The sequence below is a fragment of the Mesoplodon bidens genome, assembly GCF_964165515.1.
Source record: "Mesoplodon bidens genome assembly, chromosome: 4".
Taxonomy (NCBI): domain Eukaryota; kingdom Metazoa; phylum Chordata; class Mammalia; order Artiodactyla; family Ziphiidae; genus Mesoplodon; species Mesoplodon bidens.
In genome coordinates, this window is record NC_138160.1 from 48,229,296 (window position 1) to 48,255,112 (window position 25,817).

The 25,817-nt window shown below is 38.5% G+C and overlaps 1 protein-coding gene across 1 annotated transcript in view; it reads right to left on the bottom strand.

Moving 5' to 3' along the window:
- The window catches only part of LOC308616895 (3',5'-cyclic-AMP phosphodiesterase 4D-like), an 861,608-nt gene that overhangs the window by 297,002 nt on the left and 538,789 nt on the right, over nt 1-25,817 (bottom strand). Inside the window, exon 3 of the mRNA XM_081233392.1 lies at nt 15,695-15,924. Within this exon, the coding sequence (XP_081089518.1) occupies nt 15,695-15,924 (230 nt within the window). The remainder of the gene's footprint in view (nt 1-15,694; nt 15,925-25,817) is intronic.

Genomic DNA, 25,817 nt, shown 5'->3' on the forward strand with positions numbered 1-25,817 from the left:
AGATGATCTCAAAGGGAGAATGTTAATGCCAAACCTGTTTCAAAACTATTCTAACTGCATTTTTTGTTAAGCAACCAGATTTTTCTCAGCTGTAAGAAATTGTGCTGGATATGCAATTAATACTCTGAAGAATTTAGAAAATTCAAGTACCCATACATTTCTCCTCACAATTCCACCCTTAACATTGAAACAAGCCATTAAGTTAAGTAAAATGACTCCCATCTCATGAAGAATGGCCTTATTAGACCCTTTCCATTTGACTAAAGCAGATATCCTGAAAATAAATATTAATCTAGGAGAGAAAGTGGGAGAACAATACAAATCCTGAAGCACAGAATTATAATTGAGGTTTAAAAGCTGTGAATATAATTAAGATAGTACATAAAGGTAGAGAGGGACCAGGAAGGAAAGGAGTGCCTTCTACTATTGAGGTAACATGCCTGTGTCCTCTCTGCCAGGAGTTGACCCTGCAGACTGAAGATAATAAGGTTTTGGAAATGATCTGTCTCTGAAGTACTTCTGAAGGAGATCACACACAAGCGTGTGCATGTGTGCACACACACCCTACAAAAAAGATAAATGACTTCTAAAAGACAAGGACACCTATAAAAAAAGTTTGATCAACAGTTTCTCATCTTATTTCCTCACCATTATTTTCAAAAAATATATCGGGAACAAGTCTGATAAATTTAGCACTACATGTAAGGAAGAATTAGCGAGAAGTATGTTCCCATGTTCAAAGGGAAGCCTTTCTCAGTGGACTAACAGCAATCAGAGTTCATTTTCCTTCAGGGAGAACTTCTTTTTAAAAAGAGATACAGGGCTTCCCTGGTGGCGCAGTGGTTGAGAGTCCGCCTGCCGATGCAGGGGACACGGGTTCGTGCCCCTATCCCGGAAGATCCCACATGCCGCGGAGCGGCTGGGCCCGCGAGCCATGGCCGCGGAGCCTGTGTGTCCGGAGCCTGTGCTCCGCAACGGGAGAGGCCACAGCAGTGAGAGGCCCGCGTACAGCAAAAAAAAAAAAAAAAAAAAAAAAAAAAGAGATACAGAGACACACAGAGAGAGACAGGAATTAAAATAAATTAGTACTTATAGCGGAAGAATATTCTCCAGAGAGAAAAGACATGCAGTTTGTAATTTCATGCACTTAATTAATTGCAGTGCAAACCACTCTCATTAGGAGTCCATTTTAAGCCTACTGGCTTGAACAGTCAAAAGGGAGTAATTCCAGTGAAGCCCTGTCCTTGTCTTCTTATTGAGAGCTTCACAAACTTTGCCGGGGACAAAGAGACTCTTCTCAAGACACTCTTCTCTCTACTACATCCTTTTTGGTTACCCTTTTTATGTAAAAGGAATGCACTGAAATGAAAACTCAGTTTTCCTCTTTCGTTCCTCCCCACTAACATTTACTACTGATTTTACAATTAAAGTAACGGAAAAGTCACAGCACCTCCTGTACTTTGGTTTCAAGAGCAGTGAAGCTTCACAATACATTTATTAAGGGCTGTGTACCTCTCAGGGGTCTGGGTAGCAAACAATAGAAATCAACACTGATGCACTTAAGCAGGAAAAGGAATTCATCAAAAGAATTCATCAAAAGAATGCAAGAGGGCTTCCCTGGTGGCGCAGCGGTTGAGAATCTGCCTGCTAATGTAGGGGACATGGGTTCGAGCCCTGGTCTGGGAAGATCCCACATGCTGTGGAGCAACTAAGCCCGTGTGCCACAACTACTGAGCCTGCGCTCTAGAGCCTGTGCTCCACAACGAGAGGCCGCAATAGTGAGAGGCCCGCGCACCGCGATGAAGAGTGGCCCCCGCTTGCCACAACTAGAGAAAGCCCTCGCACAGAAACGAAGACGCAACACAGCAAAAATAAATAAATTAATTAATAAACTCCTACCCCATCTTCTTAAAAAAAAAAAAAAGAGAATATAAGAACCAGACAAGCTGGATCCATTGGAAACAAGGAGTAGCCAGGAGGACACCACATGATCAGTCTGCCTAGGATGCTGCTGCTCACCAGCTGGGCACACATCAGCCCTGGTCACAGTGTCAGTAGCCACAACCTCCCCATGCCACTAACATTTAGTGGTGACACATGTGATGGCAGGTCTGAGCCATCCTCTCAAGATTCAAAGTCCTGGCTGGGAGCATCAGATTTACCATACTGAGCTCTAATTGCTTCAGAGAGGTGCGCAGAGGGGATATCTGTCCCCTCTAGCTTCCCAGGTGGAAGGCTGGGCTCTCTTTCCTACCACACTGGGACCCCTTCAAAACAGAAGATGCCAACCAACCAAACCAGTTTTCCACTCTAGGCTCTCACCTTCCTTGAGCTCTCATCCCTTGACTATCCCCAGGGTTATATTCTCAAACAATGAGGTGACAATAGTATAAATTTAAAAAGAGGGTACAAAGCACCTGTCTTTTGGCCATGTCTGGCTGAATGAGTATCAAACCTAGTATCTTAGTCCATTCAGGCTGCTGTAACAGAATACCTTAAACTGGGTGGCTTATACACAACAGAAATTCATTTCTCACAGTTCTCGACTCTGCGAAGTCCAAGCAAGGTCAAGGGCTGGCAGATTTAGTGTCTGGTTAATGCCCACTTCCTGGTTCATAGATGGCCTTCTCACCGTGGCTAGGAGTGAAGGATCTCTGGGGTCTCTTTATAAGGGAACTAATCCTGTTCATGAGTTCTCCTCCCTCATGACCAATCACCTCCCAAAGGCCCCCATTCCTAATACCATCCCCCCACTTGGGGGTTAGGATTTCAACATATGAATTCAGGGGTACATAAATATTCAGACCATAGGACCTAGGCTCACTCATAAACAAGGTGGTAAGAACTAAAACCAAAATACTTTCTGTCCCAGTGCTAAACAATTATGGGTCAAAGCTTAAGTGCCTGCTTTAGTGCCAAACAAATCCTGGGACCAAGCAAAAATAACTTAGGTACTAGCTCCATGGAATGCTTGCTCTTAAACTGTAAGACTGTAAACCAACTAAAAATTTACTTCTCAAAACTAACAGTTTGCTCATCAAACCTCTTTATGACCCTCACCTCACTTTAAGACCCCATTAATCCAAAGCTACACTAGGACCTTAAATTCTTCTCAATTCCAACCATTTTCCACCTAACAAGACCAGGCTATAAAACTCTATAAATATCCTTTCTGTACTTCTCCCTTCTAAAGTATTTGTAAGTTTAAGGGCAGTGTTCTCCTTTATTTCAGTGAGACTAATACTTAGTCTGGCTTGATCAGTATGTTCTGCTGGTGATCTTTTTGGGGATTCTGCTGCCAGCAGAGCCTGGTTACACAAAATGATCAGGAGAACTCGAAAAGTCCAAGTATTCCTCCCCTCATATTTGCCAAAGATTCCTGTTGACTTACATGTGAAAAACAAAATACCATGAATTTTATTTTTATCTCTTCAAAAATATACTCCCAGCACTTGAAACAGTGTCTATCATATACTAAAGCTCTATAGATGCTTGGATGAATGCAATTGCAGATAAATCATAAATACAATTTTAATGTAATTTACTAATGGGACAAACACATATTTTCATTACTAGAAATTAAGAGGGAAAAAAACACAATCCTGTTATTCAAAAATATCTAATTATTTTCATATTGCTTTCCAGTTCTTAGACACATGCAGGCGTATATTTTGCAGTCTGTAATTTAAACATGGAGATGTACTTATGTATTTTTCTTTTCTTCCCAAAAGTTCCCAAGGTCTTCCACGTTACCATATAGTTATCATAACAATCATCTTAATGACTAGATAATGGTCCATGAATGTGAATTTTCATTAGTATGCATTCACTGTTTTGCCACTGCAAAGGATATCTTTCGCTTATAGGGCGGTTTTATAGAAACACTTAAACCTAAAATCATTAGCCCTAACCTCAGTTTTGCCAGTGGACACTGAACAGAACATGCCAGAAATTAAAAACCAAAATAAGAAGGTAAAGATTCTATGTAGTCTTTATTTGTTGTAAAGAACCAACAACAATCTGAGAATCAATCAACCTTTACATTTCTTTTAAGACAAATGAAGCCCTCTCTGTGTGGGTATCTTTGGAGTAGAATTAATATCCTTTGCTAAAGCATTTATGACATACTCCACAGTTGCTAGTCACAGATACTATTTCAGGTAGTGAGGATTAAAACAAACAAAAATGACCCATAGAAGAGACCAGAATTAAAAAATTGTGTTTGCAGAGGCATTATATCAAGGTTTTTAGTCCCAGGATTTAACCCTGCAACTCTTATCATATAGTTTTGAATTAAAATTAACATGAGCATTGTTTTCTATAAGATAAAGTCTGCAAGTAATACATTACACCCAAGTTAAGAAAAAAACATATGCATGTGCCTTTGTGTTCTTTCAGTAGAGTCACATTAGTAGTCTCATTTACAGAAGAAAGTTTTCTACAAATGAAGTTTGTCCACATAAAATTCACTTTTATTCTAGATTTTGCTGCTACAACTGGCAGCATGATGAACTGGAATAGTATTTGAATCCCAGAAATAGTATTTAAGAATATTTAAGGAAGTAGAGTTGTTTCAGACAATGATCATTTCTCAGGAAGGAAATTCTCAAAAGAAAAATTCAAACGCTAATTAACACCTAAGTTGTTATTATAGCTGGCAAAATAGAGTTAAATATTTTTAACAAAAACAACAGTTGAAAATAAAATAATACTCTGACTAAAAAGATAATACACATGAAAAAAATCAGATCCTTCCCCATATTCCACAGACTGTAATAAATCTAGGACACAGCTGAGTAGCTTGAGAGATGCAAAATTTCCCAAACACCAGAAGTTGCTGCTGTTTCCAACAGATGATGGAAGTACTAGGAACCAAAGGCTACCATTGTAGACCTACTTATCTGGACTAGAATAACCCCTGCAGGCTTTGTAAAAGACTTACTTATTAGGCTACACTTCTGCCTCCCTGAATCTGTCAGAGGACAGCTGGACCAATTCTTGAAAATGTTTTGAAATTCAGCTCTAATTCAGAGAACTACCTGAGATAGATAATTCCTCCTCTGTTCCTTATCCCTCTATTGCTCTATGATTTCTCTTTTCTGTCCAAAGCCCCTCTCTGTTCTTCCAAATTTCTTAGTTAGGTCTTCTGGAACCCTTTTTTTCCTGTGGTAAACAGACTGTCCTTCATCTTCACCTCCCCTCTGAAGAGTCACCCACCATCCTACCTTCCTTCAAACATGGCCCTTTGCTGAGGACATCACGGCCCTGCAGTGAACTGGAGGGGAGGCTGCTCTTGTTCTCAGTGCCCTGACCCTCTTCCTGAGATGGGGTTGGTGCTCTCCTAATTACTCACATTAATTAATGCAGGGCATTAATTAATGCCCTGCAAGAGGACAGGGCATTACTCCTCTGTCCTCTTGCAAAACCTCTCTTTTGGCATCGATGCCAATCAACTCTACTTCATCACTGGCTTCTGCCAGCCTCCCTGATCTCTATGTCTCATTTATTGAAAGCTGTCCACCTTTTTAGCACTTTGACATCTTGATCCCTGCTGCTCTCCTGTGTGACTTCAGTGTTGTTGTGGAGGGTTATCTTATGCCCAAATCTCTCAGTTCTTCAACTACTTCTTTCCCACTGCAGTCACTCTCTTCCCTGGAAACCCGCTAACATCTTGAAAACCACCTTAAATGACCTAACTTAAATCAGAAGGCCCAAACATCCTATCCTTCAAATATAACCTCCTAACTTTTCAGCTTGTTCAGTTATTCTAATCTCACCTCTCTGACATCATAGAGCCCGCCAGAGATCTCAACCCTCTCTATATCTGTACCTTCTTACGTTCACTCAGTTCCATACTCAGCTTAGGTGTCACAATTCATCACTTCTTTCACTGTCTTGCCAAACTCTCAAATCCCTTTCCCAGTTTTTCCTACCTTGCAACCCCACTTTCCAATTCTGAATCAACTGAACTATTTGCTTTCTTAGTGCCTATACCTTGGGTGCTCAGCACTCCTGGAGAATATTCCAAACCCTCACATATCGGTTACCTGAAAAATTAATGATAATGATTATCAACCATACTACAACATGGCCTATTGGTCTAGCCACGCTAAACAGTTTTAGTTATCTGAACACATACATCCCGCTTTCTTCTGTCATTGGACTTTGCTGTTCTCTCTGCCTGATACCATCTCCTTTAGGTCTCAGCTTAGGTGTCAGTTCCTCATAAGCCTAGGCTAATTTGCTCCCCTATTATCCTGCATTGCTCTGCATGTCCTCAGTCATATATATGCATTATACCTAACAAATGGGATTGTAGTTGTCTGTTTTCTTATTTGTGTGCCGAGCTGAATTCTAAACTCTATGAAAGAAGAGACTGTGTTGGTCTTGGTGAGCCTCCCATCTCCAGTTCATAGCATGGTGTGTAGAAAAAATAGACACTTGTTAATGGTTGAATGCATGTGTACATGAATACATAAATACATAACTGATACATGATGGAGTAGGTGAACATTTTCACCAATATAACATGCAGTTATTCTTTTTTATTTATAAAATTTAACTTGATTTTCTAATATGTGTGGAAACATACAACTTTAAGAAGTAAAATTAATCTCAATTAAATAATATTGGAGAAATAAGAAGGCCAGAGTCACATGTTAACAGGGGCACAGAACAGTTAGTGGAGGAGGAAAGGAGAACACTCCTAAAATATATGACTAAAAAATGGAAAATGTCCAGAGAGTCAATGGTAAAGTATATTTTTATATTCTAAAATGTGTATTCTAAATCTTACTTGTATATTTTAAATTATATATTTTAAGTTTATTATTTATGTATACTAAAGTTTTGAGTTTCTATGTATAGCTTCCATACAACAAGGTGTGTGTGTGTGTGTGTATTTATTATGGCATTAAGCATTAGTCACATTTTTTTTTAGGAATCACGTTGGAATAAAACACCCTGAGGTAAATCCCATTTGGAAATGCGGGCAAAGGTCTCACCTTTGCCAGGCTCAGAGCCACAAACTTTAGGGTAAATGATGCTAATCCATCAAATAAAGTCAATCCAGATATGTTAAATAAATGACATCAAACAACTTAAATGGCATACTATTTTGATTGAATTCCACAGATTTGGAATAGGTCTAACAATGCTTAGCTCCACTTAATTCCTTTTAAGTGGATAAAAGATTCTAAATGAGTGAGATAAATTGGTATAGTAAATAACACCTAAATCCTAAGCTGTTAGAAAGAATTCTAACCAACTAGCCAGGATTTTCAGCAAAACCAACAATAACAAAAAAGTGTGTTTAACACAAGAGGTCATATAGTTTTCTCATAGTTCCTTTTCTGTATACAATTTTATTTTAAAGAAATCATTTTTCCATTTTGTGGTGCTCATTTGTAGGCGGGAAGAGTTTGCTAACTTCATCTTTTCCTGAATTTCAACTGAATGCATTTTTCTTGTTTTATTCTTCTTGAACTGATACACTTTGTCCAATATTAAGTGTAAATTAATGCATACATTTATGGAGCACATAACAATTAAACAAAGGCCATTCAATCAGAGTGCTTTCACCTACTTTCTTTCCCCACAAACATGATATTGCAAGACAGAAGAACATGACTTTGAAAGAACTGGAAACTCTCCCCAAACACTTCAGTGATTATATAAGGATAGTCAAACAGGGTAGTGTTTGTGGAAAGGCAGCTATCTGAGGAGCTGAAAAATGATGATTCTCAGGTGGAAATGATTAAAGTGTTTTTTATTCAGCTCTGCACTCTGCCTGCCACAGTATCGTGTTCTTCGATCACTTTTCATGGTAAATTAAATGCTTCACCAGGTTCATTTTTAGAAAATATGGGATCTCTAACCAATCTATACTATCAAACAAGTAAAGTTGAAATAGAAAAGTTTGAAAACAGGGACCAGGTGCTCTGGTGTGCTAAACGCACAAGTCACCACTCCGTTTAGTGTTTTTATGAACATGGGAGCCTGGTGAGATAGAAATCTTTGATTACAAAAGTAAACCCTCCCCAGTACATGTTACTTTACTGACATACAAATAGAGATCAAAATACTGTGGTATGGTATCAGTCCATTTGAGTAACCTTAATTAGGATGCCAGAGAGTGCTACGAGAATGAAAAGGCACTACAGTAGTCTGAAAAAGAAATGAGGGTTTGATAATTAACGTATTATTTATTTTAACCAAATTATCATTTATTGGAAATCTTTTTCATTCATAGGAAATATTTTTACTTTCTGGAAATTTAGGGCGTGACAGGTACCATAAAACACTCAGAGTTTCTGTGATGTGTGAGGGAAAACTGTCAGCACTATTTAGTTGTTTATCTTAGCTTAGATTAGATTCAAGATGTCATTTACCAAGATATTATATAGCAAAGTGTTCCATCACTCTTAGAGTCTGTGTTAATCTTGAAACTCAAAAATTTCAAAGCAAAGTAAAACTTGATTCAATTAAATAAGAGTAAATGCTATAGAAATGAGTCTTGTGATGTTTTGTGGATATTCCGAGAAGTTTTGACAAACACTATACAAATAAATTGCATTTAAAAAAAATCAAAGACAAAGGAATCCAGTTGTTTTATTATTTTTTATATAGCATGTATCTTTACGATTATTGCAAACATTGCCTCCTTATTACTTTGCAATGATTATTTTTAAAACCAAATCCAGCTCAAGAACACCATATTTCTGAAGGGATATTTAATAATCACAGTCATGTGTGCCCATTTTCAATTTTAGAAATCTTTGCCTACTGGGTTATAGATCTTCCACATCACTTTCAGCAAGAACTTATCAGATAAATATCTTGAAACTTGAGCACATATCCAATATGAAGGTGCAAGTCTCACGGGTTCACCATGAAATATAACTCTTTAGCTTCATAAATCCTTATATCCACAATACTTCAAATCTGAAATGCCCACTGTCAATGCTTTCTTAAGTTAAAAGGATGAAATTTGAAAAATCAAATGTCTGTTTTAACCAAGCTTCTGTTTCTCTTCATTTTATTTTGTTTGGATTTTGATTCAGTAACAAAATGTTGAAAATTAGCTTTTTTATGTTCACACTAAGGCACTGTGTGTACTCAAGAACATTAGATGATGGGCAGCTGATCAAGGAATCCAAAGTCTAACTGGCATCTGGGACCAGCTCCTCTGTGAATGGCACATAACTCAAGGAAATATTTCTGGAAGATCCTTATAATATGAAGCCTTATTTGACTAAAGTAATCCTTCCTCCTATGTTGGGGAATTGATTTTTTTCCCCAAGAGTGACCATTTCTTCTTTTAACTTCTCTTCATTTTCTTTTTTTTATAGGACATAGTAATACAAATGCACACAGTGTACTTCTCCAGACAGGTAATGGGGCACTAGTGATGAGAAAGTGTTTGTAATATTCTCCACCCACATGTATCCCTGAATATACATCCATCCAGAGGTGTGTCATCCTGTCACAAGGGGACAACTTACTCCTTGGCTTTTATTTTATTATAGCTGATGCAGCAGCAAAACACAGGTAGAGAGATTTAGCACTATCTCCTGTCACCCTCCTTCTGCTGCCACAATCTCCTACTTGTGTGCAAGAAGCGTTCCATGTGTGGCAAGCTAAACCCTCCTCAGAGTATCTGGGGGCTCCATGGACCACCCAGGGAAAGTAAGCCAGTGCCAGAGTTGGGGCCAAGGGGAGCTCCTAATTCCTCCAGAGGATTCTGACCAGGTAACTATGTTGAAGTCAGCAAGGGTTATTATAGAAGTGAAACAAGGAGAAAGTAAGGAATGAAGAGGACCTCTGATCTCATTCCAAACATAATTGAATAACCTTTGAAAGCAGGGCATGTCTGTGGACTGATGCCAAAAGCAAGACCTAGACTTCTTAACATAAATGTGACAGGTCCATAACAATCTTAACTTTCTGAACCAGGAACAAATTTCTGGTTGCCTCCTAAATCTGCTAGAACACCCATCTTTACCCCAAGAGTTATTAATAGAGGATCTTTGAGGCCAATTCTAACAAGGAAACTGATAAAAACAAACAGGATTTGCTCCGATATTTTTGCAAATAATTGTAGCAGTAGCAGTAGTGGTTATACAGTAAGTAGCTATAACATACCAAAAGAGTACCAAGTATTTTATCTTTACAATAAAACCATGAGGTAGGTACTCTCATTATTTTTATTTTTGCCCTTTAGAAATTAGAAATTTGGAGTGGTAAGGAACTTTCCCAAGGTCCAATAGCTCGGAAGTGGTGATGCATGCAAGACTCAAATTCAGACCACCTTATCTGGAGTCCCCACTCTAAACCACTTACTACTCTGCCACTGTCTACCATGAACATATTGTCTTTTCATTCTCAACTTTTCTGTCTGCCCCCTTAATGCTTGGATGTCCTATTTGCCACCATTCAATATTCAAGGGATCAACTTTTCTTTTCTCTCAGTACAATTGCCCTGCAGGTTAAGTGTCATTCTTATTACCTCCTTTGCCCCTATCAAGCTGCCTCCGTTTCCCCCTTTCCATTTTCTTCTCCACCCTGCAAACCTCACTCTTTTCCTTTTCACTGTTTTTCCCTGTTATCTGCCCGTCCTCGTTTCTCTTTTCTCCAGCCTAATTCCACCACCATCTCACTGTCCTTGTTTCCCTGACCATTCACAGTGACACTTTTCCCTACACACACACACATTTCAGAGGTTCTTAATATTACCACCATATTAAAAGTAAACAGAAAATAAAATTCAAGCCATGATGTGAGAGAAAATATTCATTTACAATAAAAACAAAAGACTCATGTTTAGAATACAGAAATACCCCCCAGAAATCAATAAGTTAAAAAAAACTGGGTAAATATTTAAATAGGCATAGCACAAAAGAAGATATCCAGATAGCCAATAAGCATATTAGAAGGTAAACAATATTTCTACTCATCAGGGTAATGTAAATTAAAACCACAGTAAGATACTGCTACACATTCACTAGAATGGCTAAAATGAAAGGACTGAGAATACTGAGTGTTGGTAAGGATGCAGAACAACTGGAACTTCCACACATTGCTAGTGGGAGGATAAAATAGTACATCACTTTGTAAAATTGTTGGACAGTAGTAAAAATAAATACATGCTTACCTACAACTCAGAAATTGTACCCCCAGGAATATAACCAAGAGAAATAATTGCATATGCCCACAAAAAGACTTGTATAAAAATGTGCCTAGCAACTTTATTCATAATAGTTCCAAACTAGAAATTCCCCAAATGGCCACCAATGAAAGTGCATAGATAAATTATGTTATATTCATACAATGGAATACTACACCACAATAAAAAAGAACAAACTATTGATACACACACCAACACTATAAATATGAAAAACCATTTTGAGTGACAGAAGCCATACACAAAGAGTATTTACTATATGATCCCATTTATATGATGTCCAAGAAGAGGGAAAACTAATCTTTAGTGACGGAAGATAGGAAATTATATGGTGATTACATGAGTATACAAATATATAAAATTTATCCAGATGCATACTTAAGATTTATGTATTTTACTGCATGTAAAGTATACATATATAAAAAGTTTTTAAGAAAGTAAATGGATAGAAAACTGTTTAAGATAGAAATATAGAAACCTATGACATTCCAAGTTCTTGCCAAGTTCATAACATTTCAAGACATTAATAGATGTCTCTCTTACTTCAGTAAGAGTCAATAAACAGCCACGAAGCCTGCGTCATCCTATCCTATCCTATGTGGAAAACTAACTGGTGGGTGAATTCAAGGTTCTGGGCATCCCGGGCCTTACAATTCTGTTTTTTGATCACTGAAAGTTTCAAAATGTTGCTAAATCACAGCACACACAAGCTAACACCTTAGGCATACTCAAAGAGAATTGTTAAATAGTGGACATTTGAACACATTCATATTGCCTGGTTAAAACAAATCCAAGTAGAACTGTTAAAGTATTAATTTTAAAAAGTCCTCTTGAACTCAGGCTCTTGACCCAGGAACTTCATGAGGAAGTTAATAGTTGCCATACATAACATTCATTTTTGCCCACCAACATTCCCTTAAGAAACCACATCACGGCTTTCTAAAGGGGTAGCACAAGTCTCTAGACCCACTGTGTAATACTCGACAGAGCAAGTGTCTGATGTGCTGATATCCCAGAAGAAAGAGCAAAAATAAATAAATAAATCCAAAGGGCATAAAAAGTCTTCTTTCTCATCAGAGATTCACAATTGCCAATGTCTCAGTGTAAGTTGACAGTGGGACCTGGGGGCCTACTAACCTTTAATGATGGGAAATGGGGCTGTAGAAAACCTAGCTAAAATAGTCTAAATTACCCATTAGCCCTTTCTGATAGCTGTGAAGGAACCTTGTATTCTTGGTTAACTGGAATAGCTACAGAATGTCATCCCTAACTTTACCATTTGCTGACCTTCCAAAGCTTAGATAGTCCAGAAAATTATACTCTTGATTTTTAAATTTCTCAGATACTCAGTTGACAAATATATATTTTTTGGACCAAATGATCAATTATTTCCTCACTTGATTCATTATTTCTTTCTTTTTTTTTTTTACATCCTTATTGGAGTATAATTGCTTTACAATGTTATGTTAGTTTCTGCTGTACAACAAGGTGAATCAGCTATATATCCCCTCCCTCTTAAGCCCCCCTCCCACCCTCCCTATCCCACCCCTCTAGGTGATCACAAAGCACTGAGCTGATCTTCCTGTTCTATGCAGCAGCTTCCTGCTAGCTATCTATTTTACAGTTGGTAGTGTATATATGTTGGTGCTACTCTCTAACTTCTTCCCAGCCTCTCTTTCCCTGCTGTGTCCTCTAGTCCGTTCTCTATGTCTGTGTCTCTATTCCTGCCCTGCCACTAGGTTATTTTTGCTTCAAAAGATAATAGGAATCCCTTTAGGACATCCTTAGTCTTTGTTTCTGCCACTCTCATCCATGGTTTCTCCTGGCTGCCTTCCGATACAGACAAGTCACTCTTGTTTCATCTCTCTAAAAGACAAATTCTTTCCTCCAAGATATTGAATAAATTTGTAAATGGTAAGCACTGTTTTGTTTATACTTGAGTCTTAGATCCTTGATTAAAAAGGAAACAAACTCTGAACCAACAGAAGTACTATCATACAGACAATTCTGAACCTCTAAGTTCTTTGGCACTTGGAGGCTATTTGCTTTTAGCAATATATTCAAATTTAATTAAATAAGCTTAGCTTTTACCTGAGATTTTTAATTATATGCATTGCCTAACTACACAGAGGCATATTAAATATACTGCATCAGTTTCTTTTAAGGGCACATGATATAACACCAGCTTTGAAAGAGAAATCACGTTTAGCCACCAAATTTTTTGAGCTACCAAAGTTAATTGAATACAACACAGGCTTAAATTAGTTCATTTTAATTTTAATTATAACTATAATCCCTTCTTCCTCAAAGGTAGCAAAAGCAAGATAATGATTGTTAGATAAACCTGCTGTGCAGAAAAGCATTTATACTAGGCCTACAACTGTTCTCATTAGAAAAGCCTGTTGGAAAGGTGAGCCCTTAGCTGGCATCTGTGACCTTGGATTTCAGGAGGGTTCCCACCATTCCCTAACTGGGAAGAGTGGCCAACTGCCTAAACTGGTTGTGTAAAAAATGTGGTTTATGCTGAACAACTGCACTCCTTCTGGGAATCTGGAATTTAGGCACATGCTACGAAGAGGGTGCCCCAGTGACCACCCCCCTAATAAAAATTCTGGGCACTGAATCTATCTTTTATTTTTAATTTTTTTTATCGTGGTAAGAACATTTAACATGAGATCTACTCTCCTGACCAAATTTTAAGTGCATAATACAATCTTTTCAACTATAGCCACAATGCTGTACAGCAGATCTCGGGAGCTTATTCATTTTGTAATTGAAACTATATGCCCGTTGAATAGCAATTCCCTATTTCCCCTACCCCCAGCCCCTGGCAACCTCCACTCTACTCTGTTTCTGTGAGTTTGGCTCTTAAAACCTCATACACACACTGAGTCTTTAATAGGCTTCCCTGGTAGAAGGCTTCCCTGGTGAACACACTTCACATGTGTTGTCACAACTCATTACTGGAGGAATTAAGTGCATCCTGTCTGACTCTACTGGGAGAAGGAACTCTTGGATGCTTGTATCTGGTTTCCTCCAGATTTTACCCCATGTGCCTTTCTTTTTGTTGATTTTGCTTTGCATTCTTTTTCTGTAATAAATCCCAGTGATGAATACAAGTATTTACTGAATTCTGGGCTCTTCTAGCAAATTAATGAACATAGGGGTGGACTTGGTGACCTCTGACACACCTGGCAGTGAATCCTGTTCTCTACACAGATGAAGTCGTGTTGACGCCGATGAGGGGAAATTGGATTTCTGAGACAGTGTTTTTCAAAGCATGCTCAGATCAAACTGCCATATAAAATTCTCACCTGATTTAGTGTCTGATCAACAGGTGTACAGTCTTCTTTATATACATGGTTTATCCCAAGGGGGAAAAAAAAAAAAACAACCCAAACACATCACATACGTAATTCCTCTTTCCATCGCTTCAAAGTAAGAATTTGTTGTCTTCTTATTTACCTAGTAGTGGTTTCCTCATAACTTTTAATAACATAGGTGCTTTGAACTGGTCTGTAACAATTCAAACAGCTAAATTCAATATCTTAGATGACAGTTACTGCTGAATTTTTTTCTGACCACAACTTTTCTAACAACTTTTAGGAAAATCCAAAAGGTACCTCTCTAGACATATATGCCTTGAACTTGGCAGAGAATGAGGGAGCATCACATTTTCAGCATAACAAATTGCTCTGTTCTTGTTATCCTAGTAAATGCTCAAGAGACTGTCTATGCTCCTCTCTTCTTAAAATGCAGCTGAGCTGGCCAAAAAAACAAATAACGGATGTGCCCACTATCCTCACTTTCTTTGACAATATTTTATCTGGTGAATTGCTATTAAAGAGTAAAAACTCCATTGTAAACAGCAGAAAAAGAATAAAAACATAAATACTCTGCAAAGTAGGAACTAGAAATATTACATTTGTAATTGGAGGCCTCATTGCATCTGATTCTTCTATACATACTAATGCAGAATAAAACTGCCATGTTATGGGAACTGAAACAGTATTCTGGTAAGCAACACCTGAAAACGTCAAAGGCCAAATTACTAGGCTCATGACTATAACTGCATATTTCCTTTAATTCTAATTATAGTACAATCTATTCTTGATTCCAAATTTGCTTTGCATCAATAAACATTGCCTACCATTTCCAGATATGTATGCCTACATGGTAATTTGTCCATTAGTTCTCATTTGTTAAGAAATTTTCTATTAAATTACCTATGACCAATATCAATTTCCAAGTCCAAGTCCCCTTCCTCAGATACTCATTATCATTCATCAATACCTTTTCAAGTCCTCCTTGTAAAATAATTTGACTAAAACGTCTCCTCCTGCAGAGATTGCAACATTACCTGAGGAAAAAAATCACCCTTCTTTCTTTTGGCTCTAGAAACCCCATTTTCCTTCTGCTCAAATCAAGCAATGAGCCACAAAACTCAAAAGATCACAGACAACCATCACCATCTAAAATATAAAATGGGAAAATGTCGCCAAGGTCACTCACCCACTGGAGTCTGCAGAAGTGATAGCAATCAGGGGTAGAATCTTCAGGGGGAGGCTGGTTGGCCTTTGAGTGTTCTCCGATTCACTTTTCAAGTCAGCTTGTTCCAACTGTCTGAAGGCGAGAGGGGGAAGCTGGACACTGCGGCAAGAAAGTCTCCGTACAAGATAGGGTTCCATTCCTCGCAAAGGGTCTTCCTCTTCATTAGTGGAATGCAGTGTTTCCTCAGAGGCCTAAGACAAAAGTTCAAGAAAGTACAGTAATCAACAAAAGTCCCATGATTTATCATTACATGATGGCTTTACACTTTTGGAGAAAGAAATTGAGGGAAAATTATATGTGAAAAATGTTAACTAGAAAGCAATGATATTAACAGAACAATATTTGGTGAAAAGACTACAACTAATAACTGAAATCTAGAGTTATTTTAAAAATAGTAAAGTTGTTCACTAGTATATTTAGATATGGCTTGGTTGTTAACAATTAACTGACATCTCCAATAATCTTAGAATTTATGAATTTTGTGTATGAATTCTATGAAATCAAGGGTAAATCAAAACATTTTTCTAGCAAATATGAAATGAATTGCAGGAATTTCATACATATATGTGTGTGTATATATATGTATGTATATATATATATATATATCTTGACATATTACATACCCATAAATACATGAAGAAAGAGGAAGAAAATGAGTCCTATTTTTTTCTTCATAATTAGAACCATATTTGTAACATATTTTCATATGTCACATGTTACTCAGATATTCTTTACAAAGTTTTATGATAAGACTTTGTGAGGGGAATGAGAAAAAAGACATGACCATCTGAGTACCAAGTAGAAATATATTTAAATCACAGCTGAGTTTTGCGAATAGAAAATTTAATATTTTGATTCTAGTTGAAAATATACTGCTACGTAAGTAATAATTATTTCCAAGTGGTTGGAAAGTCTAGTCTGGCAACGTTTATTATCTCCACATACTCAGAATGATAGAGCCACCAAATGTTATCAGATAACACACTGAGTTTTAGAATCCTTACGTTGCCACTTTGCCAGTTGTGTTTGTAGAGTGTTGCTTAATCTAAGTTTTCTGTTTCTTTACCATAAAAATGGAAATAGATCCATCATCTCTGCAGCACACATTTGTTGGCCAAACCTTTGCTTTTCTATCTCCGTGTGAGTGGCCTTTCTCCCCTCTGAAGTCCCAAACCACTATCCTCCACACCCTGTTTGGTCTTTAGGAGCCAAAGGTGGTGTTTCAGGGAGGGCTTCGGTGAGTGACTCTGTTCTTTGGGTGGGTGGCCAGGCAGGGTCTCTCCCATGGACAAGTGTGTAGGGGAGCAGAATTGGCCACCCTCGACTGTGTCTCTTTGGCATATTGTTTGAAGCGGTTATCTCCTGAGACATGGAAAGGAAGGGCTCTGGAAACTAAGTAGGAGTTGCCCTTTCCTAAAAACCTTTCCACTGGTAAGGGTGACTCCCTGTCAGGATGGAGGATGACCCACCCATTTCCCCCCCACACACAAAAAAAATGGAAATAATATTTACCCACAAGAATTAAATGAGATCATGAATGTAATGTGCATAGCTCATTACCTGCAATGTGATAAGCAGTCATGGCAATTTCCTTTCCTTCTGAGTTGTACAAGTGAAGAAACTAGCCCGGAGAGGCAAAGTACTTTCTCCAAAATTAGCCTGTTGGTTATAAGTTAAAAGTGCATTGACTTTGCAGAGTCCAGACCTAGTTTAGAACCTTTGTTGTACTTCTTACTATACAACCATCTTTGGGCAAGTAACTTAGGCTCACTGAGATTGGTTCTCCACTTGAACACTGAGGATAATAATAACATTTACTTCTCAGGGTCACTGTCTGGATCAGAGATACAAAGTGTATGAAGCACTAATAGATGGCCCACAGTTTGCACTCAACAAAATGGCAGCTATTATTATTATAATCCAGGCTAATTCCCTTTATCTTTTCATAGCACTATACTGCCTTCGATACTTCATTCATCCATATTTTTTTCCAAAAACAGAAAATTTGTCTTTTTCTGATTTATAGCTTGAAAAATGTGAAAGGACATCCAATGGTGGCTTCTATTCAGCCTTGGGTTTTATTGTCTAATTTCATGGATAAATAGAAACAAAAAAGAAGGCACCCAGAAGGTAAAGAAGACGTCAAAGCTAAACGCAAAGTTTATTTATTTCAAGTCCTAGATATGAAGATCTAGATTCTGAGAATCTGTGCTTTGAGGAATCTACTTGCTTTGTAAAACAACATTAGTAATAATAATGGCTTTAAAAAGCAGCACATCCTGCCACTTGAGACAACATGCATGGATCTTGAGGGCATTATGCTAAGTGAAGTAAGTCAGACAGAGAAAAATAAACCCTGTATGAGCACACTTATACATGGAATCTAAAGAAAAAGACCCAAACTCATCAGATCAGCTTTGTGGTTACCAGAGTGGGTGTGGGGGAGGGGAAATTGAATGAAAGGGGTCAAAAGGTACAAGCTTCCAGTTATAAAATAAATAAATATTAGGGATGTAATGTATAGCGTGATGACTACAGTTGACAAGGCTGGATGGTATATATGAGAGTTACTAAAGAGTAAACCCTAAGAGTTCTCATCACAAGGAAAAAAGTATTTTTTTCTTTTTTTTTTTTTTTTGTATCTACACAACATGATGAATGTTAACTAAACCTGTGGTCATCATTTTACAATATTTTTAAGTCAAAGCATTATGCTGTATACAGTAAACTTATACACTGCTGTATGTCAATTATATCTCAATAAAACTAGAAAATAGTTTTAATAATAATGACTAATATTTATTGAGTCCTTATCAAGTGCTGGGTTTACTTAGTGAGTGCTGTGCTTTTCGTATATCACCTCATTTAATTTTCACTGAAGTACTCTGGATTAGGTTCTATTACTTTTCCCATTTCACACATAAAGAAACAGAGACCTTTATCATCACATGCCCTGGTCACACAGCCACGTGGTTAGTAGGGTAACCAACATTCCTGTTTGCCTGGGCCTTTCTGCTTTTAGGACTGCAAGTCCCATGTTCAGGAGAACCCACCAATCCCAAGCAAACTAGGATGACTGATCACCCTACAAGTCAAAATCCAAACCCAAATCTATTTTAGTTAAACCTGAAACTAATAACTTCTCTGTACTTCCTCTAACAAGTATGGTCCCTGGCAAGGTGCATACTTCCAGAAAAGAATTGAACACACAGTAATTGACCATAATTTAATATGCCTCACATTAAAAAAAAATGAACAGAATTGAGCCCTACATAAACAGTGGAAATTAGTGAGAATCCTTGTTGATTAAGTCAGGAGACAGAGATCTAGGCCTGACTCTGCCACTGATTACTTATGTGGTGTTGAGTCATTTAACCTTTCTGCACTTTAGTTTCCTTAGACATACAATCAAGAGATTGTACAAAATGAACCTTAAGGCTACTTTCAGCTCAGATTTTATAATAGCCAGTGGTAAAATCAGTGCTTAGTGAGATGGCAAATATATAAAATAAAGGGAAAACGTGTGCACATGTACCATTCTTAGCTTTTAGTTTGAGAAAGTGAGCCTCTATGTGCTTACAAAGTTCTGTGTGTTCATTTAAGGACAGAATTGCAAACTACAGCCACACTCTGGGACTGCTAACAGGTCATGATTTGCCTCACATATTTCTCAAGAGAAGTTAATGAATGACTTAAGTGTGTAGACATCCTTCCTTGGGACAAACGTGGAAAAGAAGAAAAAAGATGAGTCTAGCAGAGCTAAACACTGAATGTAGCTGGCCAAAGTTAATATCTTTTTATAAAGATAGCATTGTAACTGAAGGAATGCTTTCTATAACCCAGGTCATGTGATAAAAGACTTAAGGTTTGTGCCATTCTCTTTTAGATAAAACCACCTCAAGAAGTAACTTCTTCTGAGAGAACAACCTCTATTAAAAATAAAGTGTAGCATTTTTATCTTGATAATAAAAATGATAAAGCTATAGATGTCTATATCCTAACATTCATTCAAAAACAGCATAACAAGTAGCTTTTAAAAAATTCCAGATCAATGTGTATCAATGATATTTCAAAAAGAAACAGAACTTTACCCAGTAGAAGGTGATAGGTTAAATGGCCTTATTTTGGAAAGAAATGTAAAAATGATCACCAGGACAAAATGTATTTCATGTTATTGTAGGAAAATGACATTTTTACAAGGGTCGAGGGAAAAGACAGTATTTATAGCATCTCTAAGCTGTTATTTCTCAAAAAAGTGGTGCTCAAACTTCCTGCGTGAGAATCGCAGAAGGTACTTGCTAAAATTCAGACTCCCAGGCCCTATTCCAGATCTGCCTAATCAGAATCTCTATTATTAGGGCCTGGGAGTCTGAGTAAGTCTCCACTATGGTTCTTATGCATGCTTAAATTTGGGAACTAATGGTTTTGACATTTTAGACATGGTCCAACTCAATAACAAAAAGATGTTCACTGCAGCTTATTTATGATAAAGAATCTAATTATTGTACTGAGGGATTGGCTTAATAAATTTTGATACATCATATTATGAAATACTATGAGGCTGTTAAAATAATGCAGAAGAATATGTGATTATATTCATGACATAATGCCGAGTGGGAAAAAAAGATTACAATGTGATCTAATTTTTGTAAAATAACACTAAAACAAAAACAAACGCCAAAACATATTATGTTTATGGAAAAAATTTTAGAAAGATATATCCCAGTTCTCTAAAATGCCTTTCTCTAGGTGATGCTGTTGGTGGTGATTTTCATATTGTTGTTTATTACTAGTTTCTATATTCCCTATAAATTTGTACTATTTTGAGTTTAAAAGCACAATAAAAGTCATAATAAAAAAATGAAACTGGGCTTCCCTGGTGGCGCAGTGGTTGAGAGTCCGCCTGCCGATGCAGGGGACGCGGGTTCGTGCCCCTGTCCGGGAAGATCCCACATGCCATGGAGCGGCTGGGCCCGTGAGCCATGGCCGCTGAGCCTGCGCGTCTGGAGCCTGTGCTCCGCAATGGGAGAGGCCACAACAGTGAGAGGCCCACATACCGCAAAAAAAAAAAAAAAAGAAACTACATTGAACTTGCTATTGATGGGACTCAAAAATATCTCACATTCAGCTTCAACATATGCAATATCCAAAGAAAAAAGACACTAAAATATTTGAATGAGTTTAATGCAAACCTGTTAATTTGTAATAAAACAAAATTGTCTTTGGTAACTAATCAACTTACTTGGAATAGTTGACAGAAAAATAACTTGAAAGTAATTCTTTTCACTGTTAGGACAAGTGCCTCTCTGAAATACATACCTAAAGAAAGCAACCCCTCAATGATTAAGAGTTACAACGAATGCGTGAGTGTTAAATATGTTGTTGTTGTTGCTGGAATCATTATCATTACTGTTTTCTTCAGTCTCTATGAAGGATAGTTAATTAATTTCTTTGTTCTCCTTTTTTTCCCCTCCCAGAATAGATTGCAAGTCACTTAAGGCCTTTAGTGCAGGGACATACATATAACTGGTGATAAATAAATTGCTGTGCTGTTGATAATCTCAGGGTTTTTGATATTTGTTTCATATATATGTATAAATATTTTACATATATATACATATATATGAAATTTTCTATAGAGAAATTATTTTAAAATATATGTGAATATACATCGGCATTGTAGCAGAAAATGTTTCTTTCTGGGCACCAGCTAGACCACATTTCCAGATTCCCTTGCAGGTAGATATAGGTACATCCATGGCATTACCTTATATGCAAAGGATTACAGGCTAAGGAAATGTGCCATTTTCACAGCTGTCCCATAAAAACTGTGAGTACAATCTCTCATTTCTCTCCCCCTCTGGAACTCCTTACTGGATACTGAAGATGGTGAAGACAAAAGATGGGAGATATCATGGTTTCTAAGTCACTGTCCAGAGGAGAGTCACTTGAATGCTTAATTTGGGCTACATGAGCCACCAATAATTTTCCATTGTGGAAAGGCACTAAAATTTGGAGTCTCCTTGTTACAGCTAATGCTGTATTATAGATATAATCATATCTCTACTCTTTGAGTTCAAATTATCTTAATTATAACATGATTCTTTTCTGGGTAATTCCTTAATTAGATATTTGTTGAGCATCTACTACCTTGCAAATGTGTGTGGGGTGCTAGAAATACAGGTGAATTAGACACTTCCTTTTTCCTTAAGTACTCACTATTCATGTGGGGAGAAAGATAAATATAATAGGTCTTCACCAATGTGTGATAAGAGCTGTAACAGAGGACTTAGGGCTCTTTAGGAGTGCATCAGTAGGATGAACACTTTTGTGAGTGAAAGAGGGTGCTAGCCAGAAGTGACATCAACCAAAGGAGAAAACTAGGACTGTCTCAGGCAAACTAAGAGGTATGACTACCTCGTAAATCTGGCATTTCTTTTTGGGTTCTGTCTACTTCTCCAATCAGTTCTGTTTAGTCTCATTGATGGATCCCCTGTTAACTGTCTCTTGAATCTAGACACTCTCCAACGAGCTATCCTCAACCATTTCTCTTCTCACCCTACACACTATTGGTTTGAAACCTCAGGAGCTTCCCAGGTGAAATCTGAACCTGGCCCCTGTACACGAGGGCAAGGAGAGGCCAAAGAAAGAGGCAGGCCACTCCAGATCAGTAGGTGACAGAATTAATAAGGAAGGGAACTTACATACAGGTTTGTCTTGGGCGGCCGCAAGGCAACTAGATCTCGGCACGTGCTGCCAGAATCTGAAAAGGTTATATAGAGGCCTTAACTGGGTTCAGTTATGTATACTGTCCAGATGATCTCAACAACACATTGTTCTCTCAAGCCTGCATCTTTGAAAACTGCTCCTACTAGGGGAATAGTGGGCAGAACATTCCATGGACCAGGGAGGGGGTGAGCAGCTTCTGATTGCCTGGGTCCAGCTCACAGGTCAACTGGTGGTCAAGTTCTCTCAATGACCTCCTTTGATACACTCATGTTGAAAATATTATCCAAGACAATGAATACAAATAAATTCTGCCTTTTTATTTATGACCCCAAGTCAGCTTTCAGCCTTCCAGGTGTAGTGAAATGATTAATTCCTGTGTCATTCCATTTGTTAGCTTGGACACATCTAGAAGGAGAGGAGCATGCCATAACAACTATTGTACCTCCAGTACTCAGCCAGTGCCTGGGACAATGTATATGTATAGCTGATTCACTTTGTTATAAAGCAGAAACTGACACACCATTGTAAAGCAATTATACTCCAATAAAGATGTTAAAAAAAAAAACAAAAAACACATGCAAAATAAACCTTGCTGAAGGCATGAATGCAGAAAATAGACAAACTTGACTCCATTTTCTGAACTGTAAGAAATCAGGAAATGGAGAAATAGTATTAGATATTGGTATTACTAGTAATGTTCTGTTTGTAACTACTAATGTAAGTTAGGTAGAGACTGCAGCCCATAACAAGGAATTTCTTTTAAAATTTCAGGATCTGAGCCACTCAGATTGTTTTGGTCTATTCCCATGTTTGAAACTTCTTTCAAATATAGTTTCATTATGATAAGCATTTTTGCCTAATTTTTAAAAAAAAATAATAAAAGATTTCAGGCACTCAGTGCTCCAGAGTACCTATTCTGTGCAGAGCATTGTAGAAGTTAGCATGTTAAACATTGCATGAATTTTCAGGAAGAAGACAGAGTAAGCTGAAGATTAGTTTTTATAACTTCCAATGTTACAATCCTTGCTGCTGTCTAATTAGTTTCCTAATTTACTCTGAAAAAGTAGTTTCCCTGGGCCTGAATTTGTAGTATAAACAAGACAATTTTTGAAAATTGAACCAACTCTTTAAGAACTAGGGTACAACTTAATAGGTTATATTGAAATGAATTGAAGATTATATTCACAATCTAAAAGAACTATATACAATGGTAGACATTATGTGTGAGTGTGTATATATATATCATAGACATTGTACATGTGTGTGTATATATATATATATACATAAATGCTGTTATGTCTTGATGAATTGTTCACAATATTCTAAAGCAATAATTGAAAATCTGCCTTAAGATTCCTCAGCCTTATGCCAAATATTATCCCCTTATCTCATTACTCATTATATATATATATATATATATTTATATATATATATATATATATATCTTTTTATCTTAAAATCCAATGCTAAGGTCGCTCAAATAATCTTATAGGAAACTCACAAGTCAAGGCAATAAATATAAATACCTAAGTTCTTTTAATTCAGAAAAGAGCATTGTACTAAACTAACACAACCCATTCTCAAATGGATATTTGTATACCAATATAGAAAAGGCACTCTTATAAAATGAATTCTGGCAGAATGGAGCCCGTGTTTCCACAGAGCTGGAACTCCTGGCTCGGGGTCTCTTCCCTCCGCCGTCACTGAACTGCCCCGGAGCCCGAGGGGAGGGTGGCCTCACTGAGGCTGCCGGCTCTGGAGGGGCCCCGGCGGCCAAAGCTGTGACAGTCCTGCAGACGGCGGGCCTGTTGTTTCAACAAGTAACTTAATGACAAAATGGAAAGACAAGGAGTTTTGTGCCTGAGACCATGTTGATGTGAAATCAGGGATGGCCACCTTGTGCCAGATCACTCATTCTGGAGTAAGCCAGCTGCCATGTCATGAGGACACTCAAGCAGCCCTAAGGAGGGATCCATGTGGCAAGGAACTGAGGCCTCCTACCTACAACCACATGTCTAACACTGCCAGTGTTATACTGAATAAGAGTGATTAAGTGGGAGGACCTTCAAGATGGCAGAGAGTAAGACGTGGAGATCACCTTCCTCCCCACAAATACATCAGAAATACATCTACATGTGGAACAACTCCTACAGAACACCTACTGAATGCTGGCAGAAGACCTCAGACCTCCTAAAAGGCAAGAAACTCCCCACGTACCTGGGTAGGGCAAAAGAAAAAAGAATAAACAGAGACAAAAGCATAGGGACGGGACCTGCACCAGGGGGAGGGAGCTGTGAAGGAGGAAAGGTTTCCACAAACTAGGAAGCCCCTTCGCGGGCGGAGACTGCGGGTGGCGGAGGGGGGGCGGGCTTTAGAGCCACGGAGGACAAAGCGGACAGATTCCCGCATGGAGGATCGGTGCCGACCGGCAGCACTCACCAGCCCGAGAGGCTTGTCTGCTCACCCGCTGGGACGGGCGGGGCTGGGAGCTGAGGCTCGGCTTCGTAGGTCGGATGCAGGGAGAGGACTGGGGCTGGCGGCGTGAACACAGCCTGAAGGGGCTAGTGCACCACAGATAGCCGGGAGGGAGTCCGGGAAAAATTCTGGAGCTGCCGAAGAGACAAGAGACTTTTTCTTGCCTCTTTGTTTCCTGGTGCGCGAAGAGAGGGGATTAAGAGCGCCGCTTAAAGGAGCTCCAGAGACAGGCGTGAGCCGCGGCTAAAAGCGCGGACCCCAGAGACGGGCATGAGACACTAAGGCTGCTGCTGCTGCCACCAAGAAGCCTGTGTGCGAGCGCAGGTCACTCTCCACACCTCAACTCCAGAAAGCCTGTGCAGCCTGCCACTGCCAGGGTCACGTAATGCAGGGACCACTTCCCCGGGAAAGCGCACGGCGCGCCTCAGGATGGTGCAACGTCACGCCGGCCTCTGCCGCCGCAGGCTCGCCCCACATCCGTACCCCTCCCTCCCCACGGCCTGAGTGAGCCAGAGCCCACGAGTCAGCTGTTCCTTTAACCCCGTCCTGTCGGGGCGGGGAACAGATGCCCTCAGGCGACCTACACGCAGAGGCAGGGCCAAATCCAAAGCTGAATCTCAGGAGCTGTGCAAAGAAGACAAAGGGAAATGTCTCCCAGCAGCTTCAGGAGCAGCGGATTAAATCTCCACAATCAACTTGATGTACCCTGCATCTCTGGAATACCTGAACTGACAACGAATCATACCAAACTGAGGAGGTAGACTTTGGTAGCAATGATATATATATATATATTTTTCCCCCTTTTTCTCTTTTTCTGAGTGTGTATGTGTATGCTTCTGTGTGTGATTTTCTCTTTATAGCTTTGCTTGTACCATTTGTC